The 26,614-nt window shown below is 59.1% G+C and overlaps 1 protein-coding gene across 1 annotated transcript; it reads left to right on the top strand.

Annotated features, from left to right (window-relative positions):
• The first annotated feature begins 1,771 nt into the window (after nt 1-1,771).
• CHSY1 (chondroitin sulfate synthase 1) lies at nt 1,772-19,000 on the top strand. Its single transcript, XM_084869103.1, has 3 exons — nt 1,772-2,175; nt 9,146-9,641; nt 15,612-19,000. Exons 1-3 carry the CDS (start codon nt 1,877-1,879, stop codon nt 17,265-17,267), a joined length of 2,451 nt encoding a protein of 816 aa, XP_084725229.1. The 5' UTR covers nt 1,772-1,876; the 3' UTR covers nt 17,268-19,000.
• Nucleotides 19,001-26,614: the final 7,614 nt, after the last annotated feature.

The raw sequence follows: 26,614 nt of genomic DNA, 5'->3' as shown, positions 1-26,614 counted from the left end.
TGGCACTATTTTTGACATAATTCACAAATGCCGGGAAACGTGGTGCTACCCAAAGGACAACCAGGGGCGGGCGGCGCCATCCAACTGCAGAAATGGCAACTCCTCCACCACCCAGCGCTTCCCACTGTGTCCTACGCCTGGCCGGGGTGGTTCAGTAAATAGCGCATCGGCCTGACGTTCTGAGTTCGATTCAGGTCGAGGACACGTGCCTGTATATATATATTTTGTTTGTTTGTTTGTTTAAGAAAAGTTAACTCAGGTTAGTCCCTGACCGGTTTGGCTCCATGGATAGAGCGTCGGCCTGGAGACTGAAGGGTCCCAGGTCCAGCCAAGGGCATGTACCTTGGTTGCGGGCACATCCCCAGTGGGGGTGTGTGCAAGAGGCAGCTGATCGATGATTCTCTCTCATCGATGTTTCTAACTCTATCCCTCTCCCTTCCTCTCTGAAAAAAAAAAATCAATAAAATATATATTTTTTAAAGACTCAGGTTAGGGTACCTGCGGACTATCTGCCCACATAGTATTTGGGGGGAAAGGGGGAGAAATCAGACTTCACACCAAAGTAGGAACATCCCCTACCATGTACTCCTCACCCATGAAATGCTGTTACTGTTAGGGGCTTGGGCATGACACATACACGCTTTTTTTTTAATTTAAAATTATTTTTTTTTAATTTTAGGACAGGGAACAAGGCAACTGAATTCACGGCTCCCTCCCTCCCTCCCTCCCCAGCCAAGCGGCGCGCACGTCGCAAACGCGCCTCCCGGCGCTGCGGGTTCTATAGGCGCGCGTCCCGCCCGCAGCGCCGGCGGGAACAAAGGCGCAGTGTGAGCCGGGGCGGCCCGGGGCGCCGGCGGGAGCGCAGGGCGGGGACGGCGGGTTGATCCGAGGACAGTGCCGCGGATCGGGGACCCTTTGGGGACCCAGGAGCCCCCTCCGCACGTGGGCCACGCCGCGGGCAGCAGGGGCGCCGCCTGGAGGAGGAAGCGGGAGCGCCAGCGGGCGCCCTAACGGGCCACCCCAGGGCGTCGATCCGGGGGGTCCCCCTCCCGTGCGCCCCTCGCCCAGCCGTCCCGGAGACCCCGATGCACCCCGCGTGGGCGGGGCAGTGCACGCGCGCACACGGGCGCCGGAAGGACTTTGCTCTTTTTTTTGCAAATTTTTTTTGGACTTTTTTTTTTTTTCTGGTTAAACTTTAAGCCACGTGCGCCGCCCCCCATTCACTTCTGCGCCAATGGGCGCGCGCGGACGGGTCCCGAGAGGGGCCACGACGCCTCGCCTCCGCGCCGCCGCCGCCCCTTCGCGCGCCGTGCGTGACGTGAGGGGCGCTGGGGGCCATGGCGCGCTGAGCCGGAGGATGTGCGGCGGCGCCCGCCAAGACGAGGACGGGCAGGGGCGCAGCGCAGTCGCAGCCGCAGCCGAGCCGTCGGGGCGCACGCGGGCGGGCGGGCGGGCGGGACCGGGCACCACCACCACCGGGACTCGGCGGCCCCCGCCGTCGCCGTCGAGCGAGCGTGAGGAGCCGCCCCCGCGGCCCCCGCGCCGGGCATGGTCCCGCCTTAAAGGCGCAGGCCGCGGCGTGGTCCCGCCTTAAAGGCGCAGGCCCCGGCATGGTCCCGCCTTAAAGGCGCAGGCCGCGGCGGGGCGCGCGCGGAACAAAGCGGTGGCGCGGGGCCTGCGGGCGGCTCCGGGGGGGCCGCGATGGGCGCGGCGGGGCCCCGGGGGCGGCGGCGGCGCTGCTGCCCGGCGGGCCGGGCCTGCGGGCGGCTCTAGGGCGCGGGGCCGGCCTCCGCGGGCGGGCGGGGGGCGGCGGCGGCGGCGGCGGCGAGCGGAGCGCGCGCGGGGCCGGCGGGCTGCGGGGAGCGGCGGCGCGGACATGGCCGCGCGGGGCCGGCGCGCCTGGCTCAGCGTGCTGCTCGGGCTGGTGCTGGGCTTCGTGCTGGCCTCGCGCCTCGTCCTGCCCCGCGCCTCCGAGCTGAAGCGGGCGGGCCCGCGGCGCCGCGCCAGCCCCGAGGGCTGCCGGGCCGGCCAGGCGGCGGCGGGGGCGCGCGGGGCGCAGCAGCCCTGGCCCCGCGGCTCGGCCCCCGAGGGCGGCCCGCGCGACCGCAACTTTCTCTTCGTGGGAGTCATGACGGCCCAGAAGTACCTGCAGACGCGCGCCGTGGCCGTCTACCGGTGAGCCCTCCCTCCATCCCTCCGACCCTCCGTCCCTCCATCCCTCCATCCCTCCATCTCTTCATCCCTCCCGCAGCCGGCATCCCGGCGGGTGGCCCCGCAGACACTCCCCCGTGGCTCCTGCCTTTGCCTGATTCCCAGGACCCAGGCTCCCGGGTCGCCCCTGGTGGTGGGGCGGGGAGGGGGGGGGAAGGAAAGGGGAAGGTGCCCCTCGGGGATGCCAGGCATCATCGGGCATCAGAGGTCAGAGGCAGGACCCGGGGCTCATCACCCAAGATGCAGGGGCTTGCTCAAACCGGTGTGGCTCAGTGGATAGAGCGTCAGCCTGTGTGGACTGAAGGGTCCCAGGTTCGATTCGGTCAAGGGCATGGACCTTGGTTGCGGGCACAACCTCAGTGGGGGGTGTGCAGGAGGCAGCTGGTCGATGTTTCTGACTCTCTGTCCCTGTCTCTTCCTCTCTGTAAAAAAAAAAATCAATAAAATGTATTTTTTTTTTTAAAGATGCAGGGGCTTGAGGGTCGGAGGGACCATGGTGTCCCTCTGGGTGTGGCCCTCACCCTGACTGTGCAAGGCACTTTCTTTAAAAAATTTTTTAATACATTTTATTGACTTCAGAGAGGAAGGAAGAAGGAGAGAGAAAGAGAAAGATCAACGATGAGAGAGAATCATGGACCGGCTGCCTCCTGCACACCCCACACTAGGGATGGAACCTGCAACCCGGGCCTGTGCCCTGATCGGGAATCGAACCCTGACCTCCTGGTTCCTAGGAGTACGCTCAACCCCTGAGCCGCACCGGCCAGGGCTTCGCAAGGCACTTGAGCTTTCCATGTCCGGCCTGTCTTTTGTTTTAAACGGTCCTGACTGATCGCATCTCCCTCGTAAGGCCGTTAGCACAGCTCTTAGGGGTGACATCGTGATGGTTAGCGGATGGTCTGAAATTCGCCCTGCTGTCCTGGCCCAGCCCGGTTAGACCCCCGTGCCCTTGGCCTGCGTGCAGGTTTCACTTGGGCGGGGCTGCCGGTGGTGAAAGGGGGGTGCACCTTTGGGGAAAAGCGGTTCCTGGCCCCTCGGGGACCTGCGGCTCACGGCCCGGTTCCGGGACGGATCCCGGGATGCCGGCGGCGGTAGGCTGGGCCCTTATTGGCCGGGTGAGTCAGAAAAGTGGCGGGTAACATGTCTGGGGATTAGCGGGGGGATTAGGCAAAGTCGCCCTTAGGAGGGAGGTGGTTTGGGAGTGGCAGATGGGTGCTGGCTGGGGTGAGTTTGAGGCGGGCGAGGGGCGTGGATTCGTAGCGGAAAACTCACAGTGTGAGGTACCCCTTCCGGAAGGAACTTGTGGGGCTCACAGCGCCGAGCAAGGACAAGCTGGTTGGTTCATATATATGTATATATATGTGTGTGTGTGTGTGTGTGTGTGTGTGTGTGTATATATATATATATATATATATATATATATATATATATATTTTTTTTTTTTTTTTTTTTTTTTTTTTTATTGATCTCAGGAAGGGAGAGGGAGAGAGAGAGGGAAACATCCATACATCGGTGATGAGAGAGAACCACGGATCGGCTGCCTCCTGCACGCCCCACACTGGGGGGTGGAGCCCGCACCCTGGGCCTGTGCCCAACCCGACCGGGAACGTGAACGTGACCTCCTGGTTCCCTTTGCCCTTCCATCGCCTTGATTCCTGTCTGAGTGTTCCCTGTAGGATCTCATCTAAGGTTCTCTGCCCAGAACGCCCCTAAGTGCAAATGCAGGCCCGAGGCCCAGTTTGGGGAACCCGCAGATCAAGGTGTGTGTTCCCCCTCCCGCCCCCCACGCCTTCATCAGATCTTGAGTGAATAATTACCCAGAATAAGTACCCAGAATTGGGCTTTTCGGCCCGAGCACTATCCGCACCAGAAATGGAGGCTGGGCTCTGTCAGTGGCTCACAGGGCGGCTGGTTTTGAAAGTGACACCCACATTTCGGCCCATCGGAGACACGCCCTGGGACGGTACACCGTCGGGTGAAGTTCTCAGTAGTTTGGTTCAAAAAGTAGATGATGGTGTGATTCCTGAAGCCCCCTCTCCCCCGTACACACACACACACACACACACACACACACACTCTAAACATATACAGTTTTGTGGGTGCAAAATCCAGTCGGCCTTCTGGTATACCCGGAGGATTCAGAAAGTGGAACTCAGGCCGAACCTCACGTTTTACACTTGGAGGTGATGCTGGATCTTTTGTGGCCTCCTTCCTAAATCTCCCCTTTTCCTCCAAAACCCCCCCCCAACCCCCCCCCCCCCTTTCAGGCACTTAGGAGAAAGTGGAAACACAACCGAAGCTCTCCCCTCCCTCCCGGCTGGCTTCTTTCTCTGAGACAGCTGCCTTTCTGATAAAGAAGGGGAAAAAAAAAAACCTTATCCTTATCCAGACACATTGTATCCTGTCTTCCCTCAGGGTGGACAGCCCTGCCTGGCTGATAAAGCAGAAAGCCCTGAGGGAGAGGAAATACTGTATCCTGTCCAGTCATTCACCCGCCCTCCGCATACCTTTTCCTTTATCTCTTTGATCTTAACAAGTTACAGTTACTTTGGAGCCTGAGAAAGGGACCTGCCCCGGCCCGCAGGCCCGCCCTGTTCAGGGCCTGGGCTTCTCAGCTGTCCGCCCTGTGTGTTTAGACTGGCTGCAAGCGATGGCAGGGGACCATTTTAGCCTGGGAGGAACTTGGGGAGGCAGGCCTGGAAAAGGGGGTGGCGGGGAGGAGATGGAGGCTGTAGGGTGTAACTTTATGATTACCACTTGGCCATGCGTGCCCTGCAGCCTGAGCCAGAAGTCCTCCATGCTCAGCTCTCCTGCTGGTGTGGCTCAGTGGGTAGAGCGTCGGCCTGGGGACAGAAGGGTGCCCAGGTTCGATTCCAGTCAAGGGCACCTCCCTGGGTGGCAAGCTCCCCCCGTCCCTGGTTAGGGCGCATGCAGGAGGCAGCCAATCGATGTGTGCGTCTCTCTCTCATCGATGTCTCTGTCTCTGTCTCTCCCTTCCCCTCTCTCTAAAAATTAATCCCCAGGTGAGGATTAACCAAAAAAGAAGAAAAAGTTACATCTTCATGTCATTCATTTTTTAAAATATATTTTATTGATTTTTTTTTTCTTACAGAGAGGAAGGGAGAGGGATAGAGAGCTAGAAACACCGATGAGAGAGAAACATCAGTCATTTGCCTCCTGCACACCCTCCACCGGGGATGTGCCCACAGCCCGGGCCTGTGCCCTGACCGGGGATCGAACCGGTGACCTTTCAGTGCAGCTGTGAGCGTGTTAAATCGTCGGCAACTGCAGGACGGCTGGGCACAGGTGGCATGCTGGCTCCGGGCTCCCTGGCGCTCGGCCGGGCCGTTCTTGTCTCAGTGAGTCCGTTAACCCCGCCCGGAAGTGTGGGGCTGGGCACGGCCGTCTGGTCACTGGAGCTCGGTTTTCCTCGGTTACGGGGGCATCTCGCCGTGTGGGTGATCATCAGGGAGACGGGGCGGGGGGGAGGGGGGGTTGCGGGGGGGCCACATGTATGTACTCAGCACCGCCGCCTGCTGTCAGCATTGTTTCTGCCTTCTGGTCCCGGATGGAATTAGGGGGAACAAGAAACAGTGATGAGCCCGGACTGTGTGGCTCAGTAGTTGAGCATCGATTTAGGAACCAGGAGGTCTCAGGTTCGAATCCTGCTCCGGGCACATGCCCGGGATAGGGGCTTGATCCCTGGTGGGGGGAGCGTGTAGGAGGCAGCCGATGGATGGTTCTCTCTCATCAATGTTTCTCTCTCTCCCCCCCCTTCTCCCTTCTTCCCTGAAATCAATAAAAAGGAAAAAAAAAAAAAAAAAAAAAGAAGAAGGAAAAGAAGCAGTGATAATGTAGAAGCAACAGCATCGTTGTTGCCGTTACTTATCCTGTAGCTGAGGACATTTGTTTTGGGGTGATTAAATACAAGCTGTAGGTGGGCCAGTTTGCTCAGTGGTTGGCATCAGCCTACGAGGCCATGGTTCGATTCCCGGTCAAGGGCACATGTCCAGATTGTGCAGGAGGCAGCTGATCCATGATTCTCTCTCATCATTGATGTTTCTCTCTCCATCTCCCTCCTTTTCTCCCTTCCTTTGTAAAAAATAAATGTTAGCCCTAGCCAGGCTCAGTGAATAGAGCATCGGCCTGTGGCCTGAAGGGTCCCAGGTTCGGTTCGGGTCAATCCCCATTGGGTTGCGGGCTCCATCCCCATTGGGGGGGCCTGCAGGAGGCAGCCCATCAGTGTTTCTCATCATTGATGTTTCTATCTCTTACTCTCCTTTCCTCTCTGAAATCAATTTTTTTAAAAAATGCATTTAAAAAAAATAAAACTCAATCTTAAAAACACGTTTAAAAACTCCTTTTCCAGGGTCAGTAAGATAGCTCCCCAGCACTTGAACTTGGGGACGAGTCCTGGGATCAGAATACACACACACACACACACACACACACACACACACGTGTGCTCAGTCTCCACATTTTCGTGCTGCCCTCCAGAGAAGGCGGATCCAATAGCCTGGAATCCACCCCCCTGGGCCCCAGCCCCGGGCCATTGTCCAGGTGGGAAACCGGTAATCCACCCGCCAATCCACCCGCCAATCGCTTTGTTAAAGAAAGAAAAGAAAAAGGTGACTGTAATTCGATTTTTTTTTTTTTTTTCTTTTTAATCTCCCCACCTTTTTACCTCCTTTCAAAAGAGAATGTGAGATCGCTCAGGCGCAAGGCCCTTGCTCAGTGAGACAGTTAACGATTTTAAAAGAGGAAACCGCACATCCGGAAGCCAGGACGCGGAAGCGGGCGCCTGCCCGCCCAGCAGCCAGGCACCCCGAGGGCGTCGGGCCAGGTAACGGCCTGAATCACCCTCCTGCCAGTGCCCAGGCCGGTCCCCTCGGCTCCCGGCCAAGCCTGCAGTCATCAGTCTTCAGCCTTGGTCTTTTTTTTCTTTTTTAAAATATATTTTATTGATCTCAGAGAGGAAAGGAGAGGAACAGAGAGAGAGAAACGTCAATGATGAGAGGGAATCATGGATCGGCTGCCTCCTGCACGCCCCCCACTGGGGACGGAGCCTGCAACCCAGGCCTGTGCCCTGACCGGGAATCGAACCCTGACCTCCTGGTTCATAGGTCAGTGCTCAACCACCAAGCCACACTGGTCCGGCCCCTAAAACCCTTGTTCTTCCCACATTTGTGGTGCTTGCTCTGAATCCTCACCCAAGGATATGTTTCCCATTGATTTTTTTTTTTTTTAATTAGAAAAGATTTTTTTAACATATATATATATTTTTTTAATATGTTTTATTGATTTTTTTCACAGAGAGGAAGAGAGAGGGATAGAGAGCTAGAAACATCAATGAGAGAGAAACATCGACCAGCTGCCTCCTGCACACCCCACACCAGGGAGGTGCCCGCAACCAAGGTCCATGCCCTTGACCGGAATCGAACCCAGGACCCTTCAGTCTGCAGGCCATCGCTCTATCCACTGAGCCACACCGGCTTCGGCTGACATTTTCATCGTTCTTAAAGCGACAGGACACAGAAAGGGAGACCCAGGAGATGCCCGCTCCGCAGAGGGCTCCGCGGTGGGGCTGGCTCAGGGCCGGCCGGACTGCCCAGCCCTGATTTCTGTGGCTGGCACGGCCCCGCCGGGCAGAAGCCTGCCTGGCACGCTCACGTTTCAGCCGTCTTATCTGGGCCCGAGCGAGAGCCGGCTATCAGCGGAGGGAAGCCGAGCCGGCTGGCAGGGGCCTCTGCCAGTGTCCTGTGGTTTCCGCGAAGTGAGGGCTCTCTGTCCTGGTCACTGCCCCGTGGCCGTGGCCCTGTGCTTGGGAGAGTCAGGGCACTCCCTGCTCCTGTCACAGCAGCTGCTCTGCGTCTCTCACATCATCCATCCTCGCCCCCCCAGGACGGCGAGTCCCCGGGTACCCGTGTGCTCAGAGCCCTCTGACGTGGGGGAGCTGTCTCACCGCAGGCACCCCGAGCGGAAAGGTCATCGGTTCCTGAGCTTGGAGGGTTTGCAAAAAGCTTCCGATGGCCCAGGCCGGGGTGGCTCAGTGGTTAAGCACCTCGTGCACCAGAAGGTCGCCGGTTCGATTCCCGGTCAGGGCACAGGCCTGGGTTGCAGGCTCAGTCCCCAGGAGGGAGTGTGCAGGAGGCAGCCGATCCATGGTTCTCTCTCACATCAATGCTTTTCTCTCTCTCTCTCTCTCTCTCTCTCTCTCTCTCTCTCTTTCTCTCTCTCTCTCTTTCTCTCTCATTTCCTCTCTCTACAAAATCAACTTAGCCTCAGTGTTGGAGCATCGACCTATGACCCAAAAGGTCATAGTTCGATTTCCAATCGGGGCACATGCTCAGATTGCAGGCTCCATCCCCAGTAGGGGTGATTATGGGAGGCAGTCGATCCATGCATGATTCTCGCTCATCGTGGATGCTTCTCTCTCTCCCTCTCCCTTCCTCTCTGAAATCAATAAAATACATATATATATATATATTTTTTTTTTTTTAAAGTAACATTTGAAAAACTTCCTATGAAGAGATTTGCCTCCAACCACCAGTCATTTAAGACAGGAAAGGGCCATGCGTTTTTGGGTTGTGTGTGTTTTTTTCCCCTAAAAAGGGAAGAGAGAACTGGGTGGCGCTAACCATACAGCGGCCCGGAGGCTTGGACCGTGGCTTCAGGTTCGACCGGCTGCCTTTGCCATTCGTTGGTTTCTCTTCCTGGACAGCAACGTCCCTTCAAGTCACGGTTCAGGCATTTCCGGTGTCAGTGGTGGTCGAACCTGGGACCCTTCAGCCCGCAGGCCGACGCTCTTTCCTCTGAGCCACACTGGTCTCAGCTCAAGCGGCTTCTTATCACGATTCCCTCTGACACACATGCATACACGCACACAGGCCCCCGCCACGCACGCCCTCTCACGCCGCCTCTGCTCTTCCCGCCGCAGCACGTGGTCCAAGACCATCCCCGGGAAGGTGGAGTTCTTCTCCAGCGAGGGCTCGGACACGTCCCTGCCGATCCCGGTGGTGCCGCTGCGGGGCGTGGACGACGCGTACCCGCCCCAGAAGAAGTCCTTCCTGATGCTCAAGTACATGCACGACCACTACCTGGACCAGTTCGAGTGGTTCATGCGGGCCGACGACGACGTGTACGTCAAGGGCGACCGGCTGGAGAGCTTCCTGCGCAGCCTCAACAGCAGCGAGCCGCTGCTCCTGGGCCAGACGGGCCTGGGCACCTCGGAGGAGATGGGCAAGCTGGCGCTGGAGCCCGGCGAGAACTTCTGCATGGGCGGCCCCGGCGTGATCCTGAGCCGCGAGGTGCTGCGCCGGATGGCGCCACACATCGGCGAGTGCCTGCGGGAGATGTACACGACCCACGAGGACGTGGAGGTGGGGCGCTGTGTGCGGCGGTTCGCGGGCGTGCAGTGCGTCTGGTCCTACGAGGTAAGGGCATTTTTTTAAATATATTTTATTGATCTTTTACAGAGAGGAAGGGAGAGAGAGACAGAGAGCTAGAAACGTCGGTGAGAGAGAAACATCAACCAGCTGCCTCTTGCACACCCCTCCCCCCACCGGGGATGTGCCCGCAACCAAGGTCCATGCCCTTGACCGGAATCGAACCCGGGACCTTTCAGTCCGCAGGCCGACGACGCTCTACCGCTGAGCCAAACCGGTTTCGGCTGTTGTTAGATTTTTTTTTTAGTTGATGTCAGAGAGGAAGAGGAGAGGGAAAGAGGAACGTCCTTGAGGATAGAGAGAGAGAATCATGGACCGGCCGCCTCCTGCACACACACACCCCTGCTGGGGACGGAGCCCGCAAGCCGGGCACGTGCCTTTTACCGGGAGTCAAACCCGGGACCCTTCCGTGCCCAGGCCGACGCTCTGTCTGCCGAGCCAAACCAGCGAGGGCCGGAAACCCGCCTGTGACTGTCACCGTCCATTCTGAAGCAGCGGCAGGGAATGGGTGGTGAGGTCCTGCTTAAGGCTCAGGGCTGGTGTCACGCTTTTTTAAAAATATATTTTATTGATTTTTTTTTTTTTTTTTTTTTTTTTACAGAGAGGAAGGGAGAGGGATAAAGATGAGAGAGAAACATCCATCAGCTGCCTCCTGCACACGCCCTACCGGGGATGTGCGCACAACCCAGGTACATGCCCTTGGCTGGAATCGAACCTGGGACCTTCCAGTCCGCAGGCTGACGCTCGATCCGCCGAGCCACACCGGTTTCCGCGGCTGTTAGCTACTTTTATTGATTTCTGAGAGGAAGAGGAGAGAGAGAGAGAGAGAGAAACATCCATGAGGAGAGAGAATCGTGGACCGGCTGCCTCCTGCGCATCGCCTACTGGGGATCGAACCCACAACCCGATCATGTGCCCTCCAGGTTCACAGGTCGACGCTCCACCACGGAGCCTCGCCGGCCGGGCCGGAGACACCGGTGTTGGAAGGCCGTCTCCGTGGAGACGGCTTCTCCCTCATCGTTCCGGGGAGCATGAGTCCGCTTTGCCTTCACTGTGTTTTCGTTGGCAGATGCCGGCCCCTGGCCCGTGTCCCCGGGACCCGCTGTTAGTCAGCGTGGAAAGAATGACGTCGGTTGGGTTGTGCTGAGGTTGATAAGCTCCTGGTAGCTGAAGCAGCAAGGGAGCTCGCCGGGCCTTTTTGAGATTTGCCTATCAACAAATTTCAATTAAAAAAAAAAAAAAAAAAAGGGCATTGGCACCCAGGCTGGTGTGGTTCAGTGGTTAGAGCGCCGGTCCGCACACCGAAAGGGTCTTGGTTTCGTTTCCCTGTCAAGGGCACCTACCTCGGTGGTACGTTCAATCTCTGACCCAACCAGGGCATGTGCAGGAGGCAACCAATTGATGTGCCTCTCCCATATCAATGCTTCTCTCTCCCCCTCTCTCTTTAAAAAAAAAAAAAAAAGAAGGAAAAAAGATAATCAGGTGAGGATTAACAACAAGAAGTAGTTGCAAAGTATTTGTTAACGACTGTGGCCCCTTTAACATGCACACACTTTTTTTTTTTTTTTAATATATTTTTATTGATATTTTACAGCGGAGAAGGGAGAGGGATAGAGAGTTAGAAACATCGATGAGAGAGAAGCATCGATCAGCTGCCTCCTGCACACCCCCTACTGGGGATGTGCCCGCAACCAAGGTCCATGCCCTTGACCGGAATCGAACCTGGGACCTTTCCTTCCACAGGCCGACGCTCTATCCACTGAGCCAAACCGGTTTCGGCAATGCACACATTTTTTTGGATAACCTTTCCCTCCCGGAGGCAGGGCTTAATTCCCCTCGGCTTGCCTGTGACTCATTTTTAATGAATGGATTAGGGAATGGAAAAAAACATTGAGCCCTGGCTGGTTTGACTCGGTGGATGGAGCGTCGGCTAAAGGGTCCCAGGTTCCATTCAGGTCAGGGCACAGGCCCGGGTTGCAGGCTCGATTCCCAGCGTGGGGCGTGCGGGAGGCAGCCGATCAGTGATTCTTCCTCATCATCCATGTTTCTAGCTCTCACTCCATCTCCTTTCCATTCCAAAATCAATAAAAAATACCCCCCAATTGAATCAAGAGTGGGTATGCAAATTGACCATCACGTCATAACAAGATGGTAGCGCCCACAATGGAGGCCAAGTTCCCGTAATGAGCCTTAACAAGCAATCGGCGGGGACCTGAGGCTGTGCCCCCATCTGGCAGGGCTTGACAGGGTGGGGCTCACGTGGGTGAGCAGGGACTTGACTCTGGGTCCCGTGGCTTGCCCCAGACTCATACAGGAGGAAGGTTTTCATATACATTTTACTAATTTTCTTTCATCTCTGACACTTCTATTATAGAGGAAGGGCACATAGCAATATTTAAAAAACTTGCTCTAAATTGGTCCCCTTTTAATGTGCACAAATTTCGTGCATTAGGTCAATAGTGTATATATAAAAAAGGAAAATCCCTGACTGGTGTGGCTCAGTGGATAGAGCATCAGCCTGCGGACTGAAGGGTCCCGGGTTCGATTCCAGCCAAGGGCACATGCCACATCGCAGGCTCGATTTTCAGTGTGGGGGCGCGTGCAGGAGGCAGCCGATCCATGGTTCTCTCTCATCATGGATGTTTCTAGATCTCGCTTCCTTGGATTCCTTTTGTTTGGGGTTCTGTGCGCTTCCTGGAATAGACTTGTAAGTCTATTTCTCTCACCGGGTGGGGGAAGTTTTCTGTCATTATTTCTTCCAATAGGTTTTCAGCGTCTTGTTCTCTCTCTCCTTCTGGCACCCCCATCATTCTGACGTTGGTTCGCTTGAACGTTGTCCCAGAAGCTTCTTACCCTACCTTCAACTTTCTGGATTCTCTTCTCTTCTTGCTTCTCCGGAGTGTCTGTCCTTTGCCTTTTTGTATTCCAAATCTCTGCTCTTCCCTTCCTCTCGGACATCAGATTTTTTAAAAATAAATAAGAAAAAGACGTTTGAAAGAAAGAGAGAAGGAAAGCGGGGGAGGGAGAGAGGGAAGGAAGGAGGGAGGGAGGGGAAAAAAGAAAAGGGAAGGGTACTTGGGACCAGGGATGTTCTCACGGGACCTGAGGCTGCTGGGTTGGCCGCAGTCCCCCGTGCCCGCCGCCCAGCGCCGGGGGGGAGCGGGGAGGCGGGCAGAGGGGCCGCCCTGTGCGTCTGAGCGGGCACTGTGCCGGATGTGAGTCTCAGCTCCCCGACTTCTAGGAAACGGCGGACAGAGGGGCCTTTGTGCGGCCTCACAAAGGGCTTATCATCGGGGCGGGCTCGTAACCGCCGTGTTATTCCTGCGAGGAGCGCGTCACGGGCCCGGGGCGGCCGGCCCGCGCCCCCAACAAAGGGGCTTTCAGCGCCCGCTCGGCGGTTCCCGGCCGCCGCCCCCCCACCCCCCTCCCGCTGGATCACGTCATCACGGCTGACCCGTGTGATCCCTTCCTGTTCTCTCAGTGAGCGCTCCCAGGGAGAGAGGGAGCCGTGTGCAAGGTCATTTTCTCTGATGCCTGCCATTTATTTCAACCATCTCTCTCTTTAAAAAAAAAAAAAAAATGTTGCCAAAACCAGTGTGGCTCAGTGGATAGAGCGGCGGCCTGAGGACTGAAAGGTTCCCGGGTTCGATTCTGGTCAAGGGCATGGATGGACCTTGGTTGCAGGCACATCCCCGGTGCGGGGGTGTGCAGGAGGCAGCTGATGGATGTTTCTCTCTCTCATCGATGTTTCTAACTCTCAATCCCTCTTCGTTCTTCTCTGTAAAAAATCAATAAAAAAATATGTTTTTTTAAAGAATTTTTTATTGGTTTCAGAGAGAGGAAGGGAGAGAGAGGGGGAGGGAGAGAGGAACATCCACGAGGAGAGAGGATCACGGATCGGCTGCCTCCTGCACGCCCCCGACTGGGGTCGGAGCCCTAAACCATGACCTCAGGAGCCACAGGCGGCTCTTCTGGCCCCTGGGGGGCGGCTCTTCCACACAATGCCACGGGCCTGGGCGAGTCTGTGTTGAAGAAGCGGCTATGTTGTTAGAAGGAGTTTACGTTTACAACATGTGGCTCTCCAGAGACATGTCCATCGTTGCGCTGTTGATGGTTGGCTCTGTGGACCCGTGAGTGTGCCGACCGCGGGCCTGGCGTGTTGGACGGACGGCTGTGGCAGCACCAGGCTGTGCCAGCGGACGGCACCGTGCTCCCCCGGGCCCTCGCTCACTCCAGGCGGGCGGTGCGGCCCGGCGCCCGGCGCTGACTCACGCGTGTCCGGCCGCCGAGGCAGCCGAGAGGGACGGGCCCGGCTGTTCGCGGTCGCAGAGGGCTCTATTCTGGGCAGCGCGCCGCGTCTGTTTTTAGTTTCTCGAAACCGCCTCTTACGCCCAAAACCGGAGGAGGACACACGTCCGCCGCCAAAGGGCAAGGCAGTGCCCGGCGCTTTTCCGCAGCGGCCGGTGCTTCGGCTCGAAGCAAACGCGTTTAAGGACCTTAAAGAAGCCTGGCCGGTGTGGCTCAGTGGTCAGAGCGTCGTGGCACCCTGTGAGTCAGGAGGTCACAGCTCATGCACCCCCTCCTCCCCTCCCAACTTCATCCTCAGAGCCACGTCTTTATTAGAAGGCACGTACCGTCTCTGTGGGTTTATGTTGTCCATCCTCACCCCAGGATGTTTTTCCAATTGATTTTTTTTTTTTTTTTTTTTTTTTTTTTTTTTTTTTTTTGAGAAAGAGAAAGTGGAGGGGAGAGAGCGGGGGAGGGAGAAACCTCGATGTGAGAGCGACATGACTGATCGGTCGCCTCCTGTACCCGCCCCGACCGACCAGGGCCGGGGCTCGAACCTGTGACGCGCCCTTGACCAGGAATCCGATTGAGCCGTGCCCTCCTGGTCCGCAGGTCCACTCCTCGCGTCTTCCTGACGGCCGCGCTCCAGCTGGGAACGGCTCTCCTGCCCCGGAGGGCACGGGGTGGCGTGTGGGGTGGAAGCGGGGGGGTTGCTCAGTTCCGCTGAGTCCTTTCCACTGTAACAGCCGCCCGGGCTGGCATCTGGGCCGGCCCCGCTGGCTCCTGGTCCCGGGCCAAGGCGGCGGCTGCCGGCGGCCGCGCGGAAGGGAAGGAAGTGGGTGGAGAGGGAGGCGCAGTCCCGCTGCCCCCTCCCTGGAACGGCCCTCCGCCCCCGGCTCCCCCGGCCTCCACCTCCCCTCCCCACGCTCCCCCAGCCCTGCCAGACTCAGTTTCCCCTGCCTCGCCCACGGAGCCCGATGCCCGGCTCCGGGCTCCAGCGCCCAGGCGTGGCTTTTCTCAGGAGGCCGGGTTCCGGGGGCTCAGCCACCCGCGTGGGCTCCGGGGACCGGATGGGAGCGGTGCCCGTGGCACAGGCACTGGCCGCTCCGTCCCGGCTCCTCGGAGCGTCCGCGCTGGTTCAGGATGTTGTTGTCATGGTTTCTAGCTTATATTTTTATTATATTGATGTTTTAGAGAGAGGAAGTTGACAGGGGGAGAGGAAGAGGGAGAAACATCCACGATGAAAGAGAATATATATATATATATACACATATTTTTTTTTTTAAGTATGCATGACGCCCTGGCCGGTGTGGCCCAGTGGATAGAGCATCGGCCTGTGGACTGAAGGGTCCCAGGTTTGATTCCCGGTCAAGGCACAGGCTTGGGTTGTAGGCTTGATCCCCAGTGGGGTCCTGCAGGAGGCAGCTGATCCATGACTCACTCTCATCATGGATGTTTCTCTCTCTCCCTCTTCCTTTCTCTCTGACATCAATAAAAAAATATATATATATATTTTATTTTATTTTTTTAAAGCATGCATGACACGGAGAAGCAGGGGGATGCTCGGTCCCGTCGCACTAACGACGTCTCTCTCTCTCTCTCTCTCTCTCTCTCTCTCTCTCTCTCTCTCTCTCCCCCTCCCTCCCTCCCTCCCTCCCTCCCCCCGGGCAGATGCAGCAGCTCTTCTACGAGAACTACGAGCAGAACAAGAAGGGCTACATCCGGGACCTGCACAACAGCAAGGTGCACCGCGCCATCACGCTGCACCCCAACAAGAGCCCGCCCTACCAGTACCGGCTACACAGCTACGTGCTGAGCGGCCGCATCGCCGCGCTGCGCCACCGCACGCTGCAGCTGCACCGCGAGATCCTGCTCATGGGCCGCTACGGCGCGGGCGGGCCCGGGGCCGGCGGGGCCCCCCGCAGGGAGGACCTGCAGCTGGGCGCGCCCCCGTCCTTCACCCGCTTCCAGCCGCGCCGGCGGGAGGAGGTGCTGGAGTGGGACTTCCTGACGGGCCGGCACGTGTACTCGGCGGCCGACGGGCAGACCCCGCGCCGGGGCCTGGACGCGGCCCAGCGGGAGGCGCTGGACGACGTGGTGCTGCAGGTGATGGAGATGATCAACGCCAACGCCCGCGCCCGCGGCCGCGTCATCGACTTCAAGGAGATCCAGTACGGCTACCGGCGGGTGAACCCCACCTACGGCGCCGAGTACATCCTGGACCTGCTGCTGCTCTACAAGCGGCACAAGGGCAAGAAGGTGACGGTGCCTGTGCGGCGCCACGCCTACCTGCAGCAGAGCTTCAGCCGCCTGCAGCTGGCCGAGCACCAGGCCCTGGACGCCGAGGCGCTGGCCGCCGGCATGGACCGCGAGGCCGGCTCGCTGTCCTTCCTGTCGGGCTCGCTGCGGAGGCTGGTGCCGTTCCGGCTGCTGCCCGGCGGCCAGGCCGGCGGGCCCCCCCCAGCCCCGCCGGCCCCCGGCGAGCCCCGGGACCCCAAGATCAACATCCTGATCCCGCTGTCCGGGCGCTACGACATGTTCGCCCGCTTCATGGCGCACTTCGAGGCCACGTGCCTGGCGCCGCCGCCGGGCCAGAACGTGCGCCTGGTGGTGCTGCTCTTCAACTCGGACTCGAACCCGGACAAGGCGCGGCAGGTGGAGCTGATGCGGGACTACCGGGCGCGCTACCCGCGGGCCGACATGCAGGTGCTGCCCGTGGCGGGCGAGTTCTCGCGGGCGCTGGCCCTGGAGGTGGGCTCGGCGCAGTTCGCCAACGGCTCGCTGCTCTTCTTCTGCGACGTGGACCTGGTGTTCACGGCGGGCTTCCTGCGGCGCTGCCGGGCGAACGCGGTGCCCGGCCGGCAGGCGTACTTCCCCGTCATCTTCAGCCAGTACGACCCCAAGGTGGTGTCCGGCGCGGGCGCGGGCCAGGCCCCCGGCGACAGCCCCTTCGCGCTGACCCGCTCGGCCGGCTTCTGGCGGCACTACGGCTTCGGCGTGGCCTGCATCTACAAGGGCGACCTGGTGCGGGCGGGCGGCTTCGACGTGTCCATCCAGGGCTGGGGGCTGGAGGACGTGGACCTGTTCGACAAGGTGGTGCGGGCCGGCCTGCAGCCCTTCCGCAGCCAGGACGTGGGCGTGGTGCACGTGCACCACCCGGTGTTCTGCGACCCGGGCCTGGAGCCGCGGCAGTACAAGATGTGCCTGGGCTCCAAGGCGGCCACCTACGGCTCCGCCCAGCAGCTGGCCGAGATGTGGCTGGAGAAGAACCAGCCGGGGTACGGCAAGGCGGGCGGCCGGACCAACGGCTCGGCCAGGACAGACTGACCGTCCGTCCCCCTCGTCCCTGTTTCCCTCCCTCCCCCCACCCTATCTCCCCCCCCCCCCGCCCCCCACGTTGCTGGGCCAAGACCTCTTTCATTCTCTAATTTATTTTTCCGGACATTGTGGGTTTTTGTTGTTGTTTTTTTGGGGGTGGGGCGGGGTGCCGACCCCGTGTTGCAAGTCTGTCGTCGCATCAGGAGGAGCTGCTTCCTCACCACGTGACGTTTCTGAGCTGTACCCGGGACTCCCCTGTTGAAGACGGAGCTGTGTGCGTTTTCTTGTTTTTGTTTTGTTTTGTTTTTTTCCGCTGGGATCAACAAGAACAACAGCATGGGATGCGTCCGCCTCCCGGACACGGCTTTCTCTCCTCGCCGCCGGACGCTCGGACCGCGGGACCCGCCGTTCTCCGCGACTCGCAACGCGCCTGCCCGGCGAGGGAATGAGGCGTTCTCGTCGTCACCGTTCTGCGGTTCCTTCCCGCCCGCAGCCCCAAGCCCCGTCGAGGCAGAGGGCTATTGTCACAGAACACCGTTCTGTTTGCCGTTGGTGTCGTCGTAACCGCCCCACCGCGCGGCGTCTGCCCGCCCGCCCGCCTGCCCGTCGGTGCCGCGGCCATGGCGGTGTGCGGGGAGCCAGGCCGGGCCCCGGGCGATGGCGGGAGAAGGAAACGTGGTGATGATGGTGGTTGTCCCCAGAGGAGCCGGCCCCCGCACCCCCTGCTCCCCGTGAGCCATGAAGGCTGTCCTTGCCGCCCACGATCTGGCCGCCGAGGATCTGGCCCGAAACATCCCAGGAGGACTAGCGTGTGACACCTCTCTCCCCGGCCCTTCTCCTCAAAGAATAAAATATCCTTTTTTTTTTTTTCTTTCCATCCTTCACACCGAGGATGTTCTTCCACTGATTTTTTTTTTTTTAATATATTTTATTGGTTTTTTTTTTTTTTTTTTACAGAGAGGAAGGGAGAGGGACAGAGCGTGAGAAACGTCGATGAGAGAGAAACATCGACCAGCTGCCTCCTGCACACCCCCCACCGGGGATGTGCCCGCAACCAAGGTACACGCCCTCGACCGGAAATGAACCTGGGACCCTTGGGTCCGCAGGCCGACGCTCTATCCACTGAGCCACACCAGCCAGGTCTTTAGAACGGCGGCGGCGGCGGCGGCGAGTCGGATGTACCCCCGCTAAGGCGCGAACGGAGCCCTCCCCGATGGAAGGGGGTGTGTGCGGGGGGAGGAATTGTTCCTGCTTTTGTTCCCGCATCTCCTGTCCGCGTCTCATTCCCGGACCCCCGTCTCCTCCCTCCCGTCTCCGAAGCACCTTTAATTTATTTGATGCTCCTCGTTCAGCGCTGCCCACGCTCCCCCGCCCGCCGGGCGCCCTCGCGTGGATGCCTGCGGGGCCGGACTCCAAAGATGCCCCCCCGAAAACCCGCCCCGGCCCCCTCTTCCTACATTCCAGACTGCGCTGGGGGGATTTTTTCATTTTTTTTTTTTTTTTTTTTTTACTCAACAATCAAGTGTTCTTTGACGACGTTGGTGCTCACGCGTTTTCTAGGAACGGGAGCGACACAGAGCCGCCCCCAGGCCCGAGCGCCGCGTCCCCGTCGGGCGGCCCCCACGTGCCTTACAAGCAGACGGCGGGCTCCCGCACCGTCCGAGCCCGTCCCCGGAGGCCCCGGACCTGTACATAGCCGGCTGCTCCCTCGGCGAAATAAACCCGTCCACAGTATTTTCCTACCCGACTCTGCCGAGCCCTTCTGTCTCCGTGCGTCTCGGTTCCCGCCCAGGCCGTGTGACAGCGGGGGCGGGGGGGGGGGGGGGGCGCGTAAACACGGGAGCCACGAAGTCAGCATTTCTCAGTGGGTTTGAGGGCGGTGGTGGTTCTGTGGACAGTAGTGTGGGAGGGAAACGAAATGAACCTTTTTTAAAAATATATATTTTAAAGAATATAAATATATTTTTTATTTTTTTTGTTCCAACTGGTCTGGCTCAGCGGATAGAGCCTCGGCCTGCGGACTGAAGGGTCCCGGGTTCGATTCCAGCCAAGGGTGCATGCCCGGGTAGCGGGCTTGACCCCCTGTAGGAGGTGGCATGCAGGAGGCAGGTGATCCATGATTCTCTCTCATCGTGGATGTTTCTATCTCTTCCTTCTTCACTGAAATCAATTAAAAATAGACATGTGTATATATATATGCCTTTAAAATATATCTTTATTGATATCAGAGAGAAGGGAAAAGGAAGGGAGAGAGAAACATCCATGATGAGAGAGAGAATCATGGATCCGCTGCCTCCTGCACGCCCCACACTGGGGATGGAGCCCGCAACCCGGGCCTGTGCCCTGACCCGGGAGGGAACTGTGACCTCCTGGTTCCTAGGTCGATGCTCTACCCACTGAGCCACACCAGCCGGGCTCCTCTGCGCCTGCCTGTCAGCCCTCCGGCCCCTCGGCTGGGCCTGCCCTGGGGATTAGGCCCTGTGGCTGTGTCGTGTCTGAGTTGCTATAATCTGGCTGTAAAGGCGCTTAGGTGAGGCAGGGACCCGGGGCCCCCATGGGGGGGATCTGCCTGCTGCCGAGGCCCCACAGGGCTGCCCCTGCCTCCACGGGGACCCCCCACCCTCTGTGTGTCCCCAATAAAATATATATTTTTTTAAAAATCAGTGGAAAGAGCCCCCGTCTAACATGCAGTAGACACACAGGAGCATGCAGGCTGCCATGCGGCGGTCCAGGTGACGGCAGCTCCTGAATGACTCCCAGTAAAAGGGAAAGGCGGCAGCCTGGCCAGGGCGGCCCAATGGATAGAGCGTCGGCCTGCCGGCTAAAGGGTCCCCGAGTTTGATTCCCGGCCGAGGGCACGTCACCCGGGTTGCGGGTTCGATTCCCGGCAGTCGTCGGGAGGCAACCGACGGATGAGTCTCTCACGATCGATGTGTGTGTCTCCGTCTCTTCTCCTCCCTCCCACTCTCTCTCTCAAAATCAGTGGGAAAACGTCCCCGGGGGCGGAGGGGCCAAAAGCAGGAGCTGCCGAGGGGCGTCTGTCTGCACCGCGTATCTCGGTTGCATCATCCGGTGAAAAGGCCACCAGGAGCCCCGCTCCGTCCCCGCCGCCAGCGCTGAGTCATGACAGCGAGACGGGCAGACGCCGGGCGGTGACTCAGCGCCCAGGAGCCGCCGCTTCCCGGCACCGGCCCCGCTCCGGCCGCAGACCCGTCTCCGGGGACCGGGGTCAGGCAGGCGGCGGCAGTGGCCGGCTCCAGATAAGTGGCCAGCCCGGCTCAGTGACTGAGCGTTGACCTCGGAACCAGGAGATCATGGTTCGATTCCCGGTCAGGGTTGTGGGCTCCATCCCCAGTGTGGGGCGTGCAGGAGGCAACTGGTCCAATGATTCTCTCCCATCACTGATGTTTCTCTTCCTCTCTGAGACAAAAATATTTATTTTAAAATATATAATTTTTTTGATATTTTACAGAGAGGAAGGGAGAGGGATAGAGAGCTAGAAATGTCTGTGAGAGAGAAACATGGACCAGCTGCCTCCTGCACACCTCCTACTGGGGATGTGCCCGCAACCAAGGTACATGCCCTTGACCGGAATCGAACCTGGGACCCTTCAGTCTGCAGGTTGACGCTCTATCCACTGAGCCAAGCCAGTCAGGGTGGATGGACAAGTGAATGGATGGGTGGGTGGGTGGCTGGATGGGTGAGTGGATGGATGGATGGATGGATGATGGCTGGCTGGCTGGATGGTGGATGGTGGGTGGGTGGGTGGATGGGGGGGTGACCAGATGAGGAGGTGGAAGGCGGAGAGGGACAGAAGCCGGCAGCACCCAGTCCTGCTCCCCCTGAGTGTCTGTCTTCCTCCTTCCCCCCGAGTGTTGGTCTCCCCCCCGCCCCCCCCCCCCAGGTAGGCACATGCCCGGCCTCTGGCCCCAGCAGCCGTCCGAGGCTCTGGGCCCCCGGGCGGGGGTGGGCGGCCCAGGTCTCAGCGGACAGCCCTTCCCGGTGCCCACCCAGGCCCTCCCCCTCCCCGGGGCCTGGCGTGGCCCACACGGCCGCCCCCCACCCCCCCAGCCTGAGTGTGAGAGAACGGGAACAGACGGCGGGAGGCAGCATGGACGCCCTGCAGCTGTGGCCAGGCCGGACGCGGGCCCTGGGCTGCTGGGTCCTGCCAAGTGCGGGGACCCAATGCCAGAACATGGGGCTGGGGCAGAGGAGGGTCAGGGGTCAGGAGGAGGGTCGGGTCAGGAAGGGAAGGGTCCGCGAGCACAAGGATCATGATTTTTTAAATTGATTTTGAGAGGGAGAGGCAGGTGTAGCTCAGTGGATAGAGCGCCGGCCTTTGCCTGAAAGGTCCCGGGTTCCATTCCGGTCAAGGGCACGTGCCCGGATTGCGGGTCGACCCCCAGGAGGGGGCGTGCAGGAGGCAGCCGATGCATGATTCTCTCTCATCACCCAGGTTTCTCTCTCTTTCCCTCTCCTTTCTGAAATAAATTTTAAAAAGATCCAGGTGTAGCGACAGAGGGGTGACCCCTGCCCTGCCCGGGGTCACGTGGCGGAGGCAGCAGCGCCGGCCAGCTGGTCCCCAGGCGGCGCCCGGGCAGCACTCCAATGGCTGCGCCTCCCGCCCTCCCCCGCGGCCCCAGCCCCTCGTCTCTGCTCTGAACTCCCTTCTGCTCAGCATGGCCACCCCGGGTTCCGTTTCCCGTAACGGACCGGGCTGATGCGGGCGGAATCCGAAACCTGGGATGATTTGTTTTTTTTAAGTCCACAGACAGATGGCGGCCCCCTGGGCGGGGTGAGAAGGAGCCCGAGGTGCTGGGCACCTTTTTTTTTTAAATGTGAAAACATATTTTTTATTGATTTTAAAGGGGGGGAGATTGGGGGGGAGAGAGCGAGACATCCATGAGGAGAGAGAAGGATGGATCGGCTGCCTCCTGCACGCCCCCTACTGGGGATGGAGCCCGCCACCCGGGCCTGTGCCCTGACCGGGAATCGAACCGGGACCTCCTGGGTCCCAGGTCGACGCTAACCAGCTTCCCTAACTCCGTAGTTACCCTTCTCCTCGGCCCCCAGGGACATGGCTGCGTGTGAACCACAGGCTCGACCCCTCCGGGAGCCGCCCCCCGCCCCAGCTGGAGGCAGGAGGGCGCCCCGGCCCGGCCGAGGGGCTGCCCCAGGGCCTGGCGCGGCCGCACCAATGCGGTGTTTAAATGTTTATTTTTAGTGGCCGCTGGTTAAACAAATAGCAGCCTTGGTTTGGTGAGGGCAACCCTGGAGGTAAAAATAAAGCCGATCCGGCCTTCTCCGTCCCTCCTGCCAGCGCCCGGGGGCGGACCCCATCCCGGGGGCCCCGGCGGCCAGGGCCCTGCGGGGGGCAGGCCAGCGGGGGCCGCAGCTCCTCGCTGAGAAGATCCCAGCTGGCCCGGCCGGCGTGGCTCAGCGGTTCAGTATCGGCCTGGGAGCCAGGAGGTCAGGGTTCGATTCCCGGTCAGGGCACAGGCCTGGGGTGCGGGCTCCATCCCCACTAGGGGGCCTGCAGGAGGCAGCTGATCCACGATTCTCTCTCATCACCGATGTTTCTCTCTTTCCTGCTCTCTTAGATCAATAACAATATGTTTTTAAAAATAATATGTCCCTAGCTGGTGTGGCTCAGTGGATAGAGCGTCGGCCTGCGGACTGAGGGGTCCCGGGTTCGATTCCGGTCAAGGGCGCATGCCCAGTTACAGGCCGGATCCCCAGTGGGGGGCGTGCAGGAGGCAGCCGATGCTGGCGATGGCGGACGGTCTGGCTCCAGTGAGCTACAGGTGTGGCTGCTTCCTAGGCCCGGGGTCGGCAAACTGAGTCCACAGAGCCACCGATCCACAGCACAGCGACCGGAATCTCTTTCTCTGGAGAGCCACATTTTATTTTTTTATTAAATTGTTATCTGGAGAGCCACATGGTTTAAACGTAAACTTCTTCCGACGCCACGTCTTCAGCACAGACCCGCCCAGGCCGTGGTGCTCTGTGGAAGAGCCACGCTCCAGGGGCCAAAGAGCCGTCTGTGGCTCGCGTGCGCGGTTTGCCGGCCGCGGGGCTCGGTGGACGGGGCCGGGCAGAGGGCCTGAGCATCCCCGTCAGCATCCGGGGGGCGAGCTGGGCCCAGGGCCCCCTCCCGGCGCCCCCAGCCCCCCGGGAGCCGCTCCGGCCTCCGAGCGGCTGCTGGAGCGGAGCCCGGGCCTCCCTGGCGCCGGACACTCCCCAGCTGTTCCCGCCGCCTGGCGAGCGGTCAGCGGGCTCTGCCGGGACCAGGCCGGCCGGTCAGCCTCCAGGACCGTCCGGGCCGCCTGGACGGGCGGGCGGATCCGCCTTTGTCCACCCTTCGCACCTGGTGAGGAGGAGTGGGGCCTCCGGGGAGCCGGGCCCGGGCTGGGCTGCAGGGCCGCCTCCGCATGGTGCCCAGGGCGGACCCCGGGGAGCCGGGCCCGGGCCCTCGGCGGAGAGAAGGCCGTGGACGCCAGGGCGTGGCTTGGCGAGGGGTTTGGTGATGCGGGCGGTCTTCTGAGCGGGAGCTAGAGACGTGCTGGTTTGGAAGGAAGCAGAGAGGGAGGAAGGGGGGAAGAAGGGAGGGAGAGAGAACAAAGACAGGAAGAAAGAGGCCTAGCCATGAGCTCAGTGGATAGAGCGTCAGCCTGCGGACGTAAGGGTCCCGGGTTCGATTCCAGTCAAGGGCATGGACCTTGGTTGCAGGCACAACCCCGGTGGGGGGGGGGGGGTGTGCAGGAGGCAGCTGGTTGATGTTTCTCTCTCATCGATGTTTCTAGCTCTCTATCCCTCTCCCTTCCTCTCTGTAAAAAAAAAAAAAATCAACAAAATATATTTTAAAAAAAGGAAAGAAAAGGAAAAAAACAGAAAAGCTGGTGGCAAACGCTCTCCCGGCTCCGCGGGGCCTGGTGTGTGATCACTGGTCACCATCACGCTCCTCAGACACCTGATGGGGCCGCGGGGCCCCTGGTGACCCCCCCATGGCCTTTCCTGGGCCCGTGGCCACTAGGTGCCACCCCCCAGAAGCAGCCCGGCCAGCCCGTGAGAGATGGCACAGGCCGGGCACCGTGGCATCGAGGCACTAAGGGACTCCAGCGTGTCTGCCGGCTCCCGCTGCCCGAGTGTGGTTGGTGCAGGAAGTTTCACAAGAAGCAAACAGGCAGCCGGACACCAGCACCCCCGCCCCCGCCCCCCCCCCCCCAATGCTTCACAGCCATTTAGAGGTTCCCCCCTCCCCCTCTGCCCCCCGCCTGCCTGCGGGTAGGAGAGCCACGCCCTGCAGCCTACTTGGAAGGCAGTTCTGTCCAGATTGCACATTGCAAGGGCATTGACCTCTGACCCAGCCATCCCACTTCTGGGAATTCTCCTCCAGGCTTACCAGCACAAAGCGACACTTGGAAAAGGTTCTTGTTTTTATTTTTAAACATATTTTATTGGTTTTTTTTTTTTACAGAGAGAAAGGGAGAGGGATAGAGAGTTAGAAACATCGGTGAGAGAGACACATCGACCAGCTGCCTCCTGCACACACACCCCCACTGGGGATGTGCCCGCAACCAAGGTCCATGCCCTTGGCTGGAATCGAACCCGAGACCCTTCCGTCCGCAGGCCGACGCTCTATCCACTGGGCCACACCGGTTAGGGCCTGGCCACGTCGTTGGTGACAGGGAAAGATTCAGATTAACCCAAGTGTCCACTTAGAGAGGAAGAGAGGAGTGAGTGACCCAGCTTCGTCCAAGAACGAAGCAGACAGAACGGCAGACAGAAACCAGGGAGCCAGAAGCGCGCCCTCTGGTGGGGGAGAAAGGGTACTGCAGGCGTGGAACAGGAAGCAGTGAGGTTTGCGGCGTCTTATTATTTTCTTTTTTAATTCTTACCCAAGGATAGTTTTCCACATCGATCGGTTGCCTTCTGCCCATTGCATTGACCAAGGCCCAGGCCGGGGAGCACCCCAATGGGCGCCCAGGCCCGGCCGGGGCACCCGCACGTTTACCGAATCTTCAGACCAAAGCGAACGGCAAGCACGGGGCCTGGGTCCTGTTTGCGGGTGTGAACTGTGTGACCTGGGGCAGGTGGGGGGGGGTGTCTGTGTCTGCATCATCCCGTTAGATGGCCGTGACCCCGAGAAGGTCAGAGCTCACGCCCCGAGGGGAAGGGGCTGCCCGGGGCCGCCCCGCCCCAATGCCCGAAGCCCAGCAGGGTCCCCGGGGGGTCCCTGTGGACAGAGCCCCGACATTTCATGGTAAATGCACCGATTGGCTCCGGGACCTTAAACAGCCTTTTCCTTAAACTTCCTCTCCGGCTCCCTCCTCGGACCATCGCCCTTACCCTCTGAGATCCCTAACATATTAAAAAACAAACAAACAAAAAACCTTTCACCGAAACCGGTGTGGCTCAGTGGATAGAGCGCCGGCCTGCAGACTGAGGGGTCCCGGGTTTTAATCCGGTCATGGGCATGCACATTGGTTGCAGGCACATCCACGGTGGTAGGTGTGCAGGAGGCGGCTGGTCCATGTGTCTCTCTCATCGATGTTTCTAGCTTTCTATCCCTCTCCCTTCCTCTCTGTAAAAAAAAAAAAAAAAAAAAAATCAATAAAATATATATTTAAAAAAAAATAAAAAATAAACTTTCTTAAAGCCCGGTAAGCAAAATGGCAAGTGCTCATATTTAGATAAATATGCGATTTGATACGGATGCTATTTTGAATAACAAGATCCCAAAACTTCATATTTTCTGAAGGCGTTAACATCATAGATACTTTACCGCCTAAAAACGTCGAGTTTAATGCCAAAAAAAGGGCATTTGTGGGAAGTTTTAGTTCATTACTAATAACTGCATCTATGGGGGGGAAAATCCCCGTTACTAATCGATATACCTGCTAACACCGCTTTTTGATGTTATGTCGCCGTCTTGCGGACACATCTGGTATTGCACCGTTTAGACTTTTTTTTTTTTTTTTTTTTTTTTTTTGCCCCCAGCCATCCCAAAGCAAAACTAGAATAAAGTGACAAGTATAGCACAGAGGCCTGTCTTCACGAGCAATCTGACATTACCCGTGTGATACCCCGTGACCCTGCAAACGTTTTAATTTCTTTTTCTCCCAAATAGCAGGGGCGATTTCGCGTAAACCAGGGCCTTCTCGTGCGCAACCATCGTCATCGGGGGGTTCCCTCTGATGCGTGTCTGCCCTCCAGTCCTCTGAGGGGATCGCAATGTGGCCCGTTGTCCCAGGAATGCCCTCGGCAGGCGGCCAGAGACTCCGCCGACACCCCCTTCCCGGGAGAGGCGCCCTTTGCATGGAGTCTTCGCCGCTCCCGGTCCCCCTCCCGGAACC

This window comes from Pipistrellus hanaki (assembly GCF_964339955.1).
Source record: "Pipistrellus hanaki genome assembly, chromosome: 21".
In the NCBI taxonomy this organism is placed as follows: Eukaryota; Metazoa; Chordata; class Mammalia; order Chiroptera; family Vespertilionidae; genus Pipistrellus; species Pipistrellus hanaki.
The sequence above is the reverse complement of the archived record's forward strand: the minus strand, read 5'-3'. Positions and strand labels throughout refer to the sequence as shown.

What these genes read in the sequence shown, in the direction of transcription:
- CHSY1 (XM_084869103.1), top strand. Translation starts at nt 1,877, where the DNA reads ATGGCCGCGCGGGGCCGGCGCGCCTGGCTCAGCGTGCTGCTCGGGCTG. An exon ending in CGCGCCGTGGCCGTCTACCG is followed by an intron (nt 2,176 to 9,145) that starts GTGAGCCCTCCC and finishes TTCCCGCCGCAG; the next exon opens with CACGTGGTCCAAGACCATCC. An exon ending in AGTGCGTCTGGTCCTACGAG is followed by an intron (nt 9,642 to 15,611) that starts GTAAGGGCATTT and finishes CCCCCCGGGCAG; the next exon opens with ATGCAGCAGCTCTTCTACGA.